The 6,753-nt window shown below is 52.6% G+C and overlaps 2 protein-coding genes across 6 annotated transcripts in view; both read right to left on the bottom strand.

Moving 5' to 3' along the window:
* Slc6a12 (solute carrier family 6 member 12) overlaps nucleotides 1-637 on the bottom strand; it is a 22,740-nt gene extending 22,103 nt beyond the window's left edge. The window contains exon 1 of one of the 3 annotated variants that reach the window (XM_031383284.1): nucleotides 607-637. The gene's annotated coding sequence lies outside the window, so the exon portion shown is untranslated. Of the gene's footprint in view, nucleotides 1-58; nucleotides 295-606 lie in introns of those variants that run through there. The other 2 variants (XM_031383283.1, XM_031383285.1) reach the window with 2 other exon arrangements.
* A 4,022-nt stretch (nucleotides 638-4,659) lies between these two features.
* Nucleotides 4,660-6,753, bottom strand: part of Slc6a13 (solute carrier family 6 member 13) — a 39,410-nt gene continuing 37,316 nt past the window's right edge. For all 3 annotated transcript variants that reach the window (XM_031383280.1, XM_031383281.1, XM_031383282.1), the window contains one exon: nucleotides 4,660-6,534. In XM_031383280.1, the coding sequence (XP_031239140.1) occupies nucleotides 6,412-6,534 (123 nt within the window). In that variant the 3' untranslated portion in view covers nucleotides 4,660-6,411. The remainder of the gene's footprint in view (nucleotides 6,535-6,753) is intronic.

Genomic DNA, 6,753 nt, shown 5'->3' with positions numbered 1-6,753 from the left:
CCCCCCCCCCCCCGAACACACCGGTGCCATTCCGTCACGTCCCTCTGCACACACATACCTGTGTGCATGGCCCCAAAGCCTGGCTGCTCGTAGCCCTTCACACCTGGTAGGCAGCTGCGCTCCACAGTGGCAGCCCACATCTTCTCCAGAACCCGACCGTCAGACCCAGTCCCACCCAAGCTGGTGCCCCACTTCCGAGAGAGGAGCTCAGGCTTTCTGCCCTGGCCCTGGCTTGACTAGGAGGCAGGCGCCCCCAACCTGTGACCGTTAGTTCCAGATCCATCCACTCATCCTTCCTATCTCTGAAAACTGACTGCCCTCCCCTGGTAGGCAGTTGGCCCGCCTCCCCGGGGGGCCAGTTCCCCATCTGTGGAGTCTCCTTCCTACTCAGGCTTGTCCCTGAGCAATTTCATTGTGTGGCTAGGGAGGGTGGCATCAGACTCCCTGTGGCCTCGGGGGACCGCAGTTCCCTGCTTCCTGCCCAGGCACACAGGTCTGCCAGGTCTTGCCTCTGATCTGAGCCTTCAGTTCTCCAAACTTAGGGTTACGGACCGGGTATGATAACCAGACTGCACGCTCTGCGCTCTGCGCATGCTTCCCACTCACCTGGTCTCTTGGCCCAGCTAGAGCTCCTGCTCCCGAATGAGTAAGTGTCTCCAGACCTGGAAGAGGAATTCTCACCTTCGGTACTCCTGCTCCTCCCTGCTACAGCCCCACCCAGTGGTCCTGAGACAGATGGCCAGATCAGGGAAGGGGGGGCTGTAGAAAGTGAAGGGACAAAAATACCACAAGCACAAGAGAGACTGAGAAGTCTATAAGCTTAGATTACAACATCCACCCTCAGGGAACGAAGTCTCGTGACCCTGTCCCTCTATCCCCTCAGGCCCCCCCACTCCTGACTAGTGTCTTCCCAGTGAGCACTGTCCAGAACAAACCCCCAGAACCTTGGTGAACTGCCTCAGGCAGCCCTACCTCCCTGACCTCTCTCCTGCTCCTGGTTCCTCACCTCCACTACAAATACTGGCTCCTTCTTAGGCAAGGTACAGCCCCTCTTACCAGAGCAATGGGATGGGAGCCACCAACTTTCAGGCTGGACACTGAGGACCTTGGGAGGGGAGCTGGCCTCAGTGACGAGGGCATGGGAGGAGGGTGAATCACACACTGGAGTTTTCCACCAAGTACCTGCCCTCTGTGGCTCCCGAGCAAAGCTCTAGACCTTCGTAGCCACTGCCTTCTCCTTGGGATTTTCCTAGAGAAAGCTCCAGAGCCTGCAGAGCCCAGGAAGGGAAATGCAAATAGGTTCCAGGGTTCAGCCCACTCACCCTGTCCCTCTTCTCCCTTATCGTGGTCTTTCAGCCAAGGAAGACGCTGAGCGTGAGCCTCGGTTTCCTACTTTGGAAAGGTGGATAATGGGTGCTGTTCAAGGTTGCTGTGGAGGGTTAAAATCAACGCAGATGTGCTGGGAAGTCACAGGTCCTTAAGGACAGTTGTCAGTGTTTGTTGCAGGCTCTGGTGGGGGTTCTGGGATCTAGACACTCCAATTCTGCCCAGCACAGAGCCACACACCAAAGACTCTCCTGGAACAGCCTGGCGGCTGTCAAACGTGCATACCCGTGGGGAATATGTGTGCCCTCAGCAATGATGGGAGGATTTTTCCAAAACAGGGTTCTCTGGGCAAGTCTTCATTGCATGGGTACAAAATAGCCTGTGGCCTCTGGAAACATCAAGATGTTTCTTCAGTGCTGAGTGGAATGGAAACAGGGGAAGTTGTGGGGAGAAAGGGAAATTTCCCTTTGCGTGGACGGACTTCCCCTTTATCTGCTAAAAAACGTCTTTGCAGTGGAGGGTGTGAAGTGAGATTGGCAGTCTGTAATTTTCCATTGGCATCCCACTCGCCATCTCTCAGGTCCCTCCTGGCCTCTGCGACCCATCAAGGAAAACCCAAGAGAGTCTGGCTCTCAACTCCTTTACCTCAGTAAAACCGGAAGTGGAGCTGGGGCCCAGCTCTGGAGGCAAAAGTCACGGCCTGCCAGAAACTGCATACTTCTCATTCCCATGCTCAGCTGGCATGGTGCAACCTGCCCTGCCTGTTGGGTCTGCTCCGTGCTTGCACCTTGGGCCCACCATCGTGACCTCCAGGAGAACAGTTCTCATCCTGTGCATTGTGACCTCTTTGTGGGTCGCGCATCAGATATCCTGCATCTCAGATACTTACATTATGATTAATAACAGTAGAAAAACTACAGCTGTGAAGTATGGTTGGGGGTCACCACAATGTGAGGATCTGTGTTAAAGGGTCACAGCGTTAGGAAAGTTTTGAGAACCAGGGCTCTAGTGTTTCTTGCACAGGAGACACCAAGAGTCTACAAAAAAAAAAAAACAAAATAGCCAGCTTCGGTAGCCGTTCTGCCCAGTGAGTAAAGTCTGATCTTACCTAATCCTTCCCTCTCTTTACCTGGCTACGTCAGACCTTTGTCTCCCTCTCTTGATGTTGGTCCTCCTTAATCAAGCTCTATTCCAACGTTCACATTTCCCAGCGCCCTCCTGTTATTCAGACCAACGGAAAGTCAAGAAGCCAAAGATCATGCCTTTGCAAGCATCTGCAAAGTACTGCAAAGAGAGGAAATGAGTACAGCATCTCCCTGGAGGGAGAGCCGCGGGCAGCCATCATTTGCTGGACCCATGCATACTCATAGGTGCCTGGCGCGAAGCCTATTTTCTGAGCTCCTAGCTCAGGCTGGGTACACTGCGCGTTGCCACCATGAGGATCCTTGAGGTGTGGATATGAGAACATGCTTCCTGAGAAGAATTCTGGGGTGAATACAAGTAAAACAATTCACCCTGTGACCACACGCAGTAAGTGAAGAAGCCAGGATTGGAACCCGTGCTCCTTGGTTCCGAGAGCTTACGCTCCTTTCTCAGATCATGAACAGTTAACAGGCAAGGAGTCTCATCTCAGGATTCTCTGCTGCCATTTTAGCATTTAAAATAGGGCTGCCTCAGAACAGACTGATGGCCTGGATGGATGGATGGATGGATGGATGGATGGATGGATGGATGGATGGAAGGATGGATGGATGGATGGGTAGAGAGAGAGAGAGAGAAGAAAGGAAAGAGGGAGATGACAACCACTGCAGGAGAAACAATCATATTCATCCCTTTGCCAGGACAGTGTACGCTGCTCTCTCAGAACCAGGGACTGAAGGGCCCCAGCCCTGGGGCTATTGAGCCACAGGCTATCTTGGGCTACTTCTTCCTCACTCCCTAACAAATTCACTTAGCTCAGCAAATACACATCCTTCTTCCTGAGGCTAAGGGGCGGTATGCTGTCCTGGACACCTCCTGGACTTTTCTGCTGTGAGGAGAGCCACTGTGGGGTGCAGCCACAGTAGATGGAAGTGTTTACCCAGAGTGCTTCCTGGGTGCCTGTTTCTGCTGGAGTCTGGTGATGCTGTGGGGTAAGCAGTAGTTTTAGCATAATTTAGAGGAGAAAGCTGGGGATCCAAGGTTTGCCTGTTACTGACTGTGAAAGTTGAGATCCGAAGTAGACTGCAAGCCTCTGTTGAGAAGGTTGCCCGGGTGACCTGTGCTTATGTGCACACTGTCTAAGGATGGCTGGGCTGTGAGATAGATATGCCTAAGTCTGAGCCTTGGGCAGTTGAGGTCTCCAGGCAGCTTAGTGGGTTCAGGGCTTAGTAAGTGCCTCCCTGGTGCCATGGGCATCTTCTCGGCCACCAGTCCTCCCTGGTGCCATGGGCATCTTCTTGGCCACCGGTTGTCCCTTTGCTTTTGCCTTCTGCACTCGGAGATTATCTCCCCTAATGCTCCCCTGCTGGCCTGACCTCTCTGTGTGGCCTCCCCTTCCCACCTTACTTTCTTCTGCAGGGAACTGCGGGGTCCAGTCTCTGCCCCTCCAGATAGGGACACAGTTCTCCTCAGCCCTTCACCTCACCCCTGCCCCTACCTCGGCCAAAGCCAAACTCAAGTACCATAGCTCCCAACTCAGACTATAGCTAGGCTTGGCCACTCACATCAACACTTGGGAAATTGGGACAAGAGGATCTCTGAGTTCAAGGCCACCCTGACCTATACAGTGAGTTCAAGGACAACCTGAGCTAAGACTGGGATCCTGTCTCAAAACAAAACAAAGCAAAAAAATGAAACAGTGTTGGCGGGCTCTGACGACACCAGTCACATTTCTCAGATCTCCATCCTCTCCACCTGTCAGCCAGCGTTTATCTCCCACGCTTGTCCCCAAAACTGGACTAAAAGAACACTTGGGCCCCTGACTTCATTTGATCCCTGTAATAGAACTGTGTGGGTGGGGTACATGGTGTTATCCACATCTGAAAAGTGAGTGTGAATTACAAGGAGTTTCTACCAAGACAGTCCATGGAGTGGACACAAGTCAGAGAAGCACGAACACATGGTTTTTATACTGTAGATGCCACCGTTTGGGACTCTAATGAGTGGGGCTCACATAACCCTCACTGAGCCATCTCATTTCCTCAGCATATTTGTAAAACTCTGAGCAAACGAGGAGGCACAGAGGCAGAGAGCATGCGCTCAGAACTGACTGTCCAGGTTCCCTCCACCCTCCATGACTCCCTCTCAAAGCCCCATGTTCATTCAAGGAAACAGACACAGACACTGTGGTGCACACCTTTAATCCCAGCACTAGGAAAGCGGAGGCAAGTGGCTATCCTGCTCTACAAGGCAAGCTCCAGGATAGCCAAGGCTAATAGTGAGACCCTGTTTTAAGAAATAAAAGAAATGGGTTGAGTTCTGCTTAAGCCCATGTTTGTAGTAAGTACAGTTAAAACCCTGTAGCCATAGGCGATATAGACACGTGGTCAGGTGGGTGAGGGTGTGAGGTGTGTGGAATCCTGGGTTTGGACACATTAAACCAGCAGGACCGTGACTGAGTCTGTCTCCTCAGAGTCTGTCACCTAGGAGAAAGAGTCAAGCCCCCCACAGAGTCAGGAGGACCACTGTCCCTGATTTTTGCAGACTCTTCCAATACAAATCAGAAACTGGAAAACTGGCAATGACTTCAAAACATTTCCCTTGAAACTGACGTGTCACAAGCTGGAAAAAACAAAAAGCACCCAGGGAGCAGGAGGGGAGCCTGAACAGCTCAGAGAATCACTGGACATTTAGTCAAGTCAGGCAGCAGCAGAGGACCCAGGAAACCTTCAGGGACTCAGGTAGACCTTACCCTAGATGGGGAGAGAGTCAGGTTTCATCTACTTCCTCAGCACACTGCAGCACCTGGAGTTTCTCCCCATTCCCTTAGAGGCTGGTTGCTAAGGCAGCCTGGGGCCTTGCTTTGACCTCCAGGCAATATCCTAGAGCTTTGCCGACCTCCTGCCAGAGTCTCTTGAAAGTTAGCTCTTAAGGGTTGGCTCCTCCCTGAAGCTCAGAAATGACCCTCAGGACTGAGGACATGACAGTGCCGCCACCTTGTGGTCACATCTGGAAGTGACAGTATCCCGGGTCTGAACCTCTTGACAGCTGAGACTAGGATTGTCTGAGTAGTCCCTCTGCTGGCAGAGTCTGGGCGGGACCTCTTCTGTAAGGCCCCTCTGGTCCTCAAAGACCTGGCTGGCAACCCTCTCTCACCCTGCATCAACTCCTCCCCCAAGCATCAGCCCATGGATGCACACCGGGACAGTGTTGACAACCAAGGACATAGCAAGGGCCATTGAGCAGAAAGGAACTACAACTAGTTTTCTTCCTTCTTGTAACCAGGGCCTGGTCCCTTTGTCCTTCCCTCCATCTCCCTTTTTAAATCCCACAATGAGGACAGGGGAGAGGAGCATGGAACAGAAGTGGCAAGTGGGGATGGGGACCTTATAGGACTACACATCACACTCTAGGGAAGCGTGGAGAGAGAGGGCCAGCTTCCTTCAATCCAAATGTGTGATTGAGGACAACAGTTTCGCCCCATCATCTATCTGCCTTCCCTCCCCCACCACATCAATTATACCTGCTATGTGATTCATAAGCACTTGGTAAGAGCTAGGGGGAGGCAGGACCCTAGAGTCACAATGTTATAATGAGCAGGGGACAAGGTACAAACAGAGGACAGAAACCAGGCATGTTGGTAAGCAGTCGTGGGAGGAAGTTGGATTTAATGGCATGGAAGGAAGAGGGCCCAGCAACAAGCCAGGCATTCACCTCCTCCCTGGGCTTCCCAAGCTGCCTCAGAGAGGTTTTATTAATTCGGGCATGTCACAATGTGTGGACCACCCTGGAATAGGGGCGTCAAGATAGGAGGTACCCAGTTCAGAAGGTGGGTCCCAAATACCCCCTTTCGTCTTTCTGTCCCGGCACAGAGGGGTGGTTTCACCCTCTGCCTCTATAGCTGCCCCCACAGCCCGGCTCACAGGTGTGTCAAAGGCCGTGGCCCTAGCAGTTAGACTCCAGTTCTGTGAGCCTGAGAAGGGACGTCATCGGTGTTGCAGGAGAAGTCGTCTCTGGTTGGTTCTTCTGGGGAAGGTCCTCAGCTGGGCACACGAGCTGGCGAAGTCTCTGAAAGGACAGTTGTCATTGTAAGGGATGGGTGCCTGCCAGCATTCCTCATTACAAATGTCTGTCTGCCTTCTCTGCTATAACCTGCTTCCAGCTGCCAACCCCACAGTCACAGCTTGGGTCTTGCAGTTATCCTGTGTCCCTTTTGAAGACTCCCAAGTACACGTCCTCTGGATTGCTGGTACCCACACCAGGCTGGTTGAGTCCCTTAGTACTCAA

The sequence above is a fragment of the Mastomys coucha genome, unplaced genomic scaffold, assembly GCF_008632895.1.
Source record: "Mastomys coucha isolate ucsf_1 unplaced genomic scaffold, UCSF_Mcou_1 pScaffold20, whole genome shotgun sequence".
NCBI lineage: Eukaryota > Metazoa > Chordata > Mammalia > Rodentia > Muridae > Mastomys > Mastomys coucha.
This window is presented reverse-complemented; position numbering and strand designations above follow the sequence as displayed.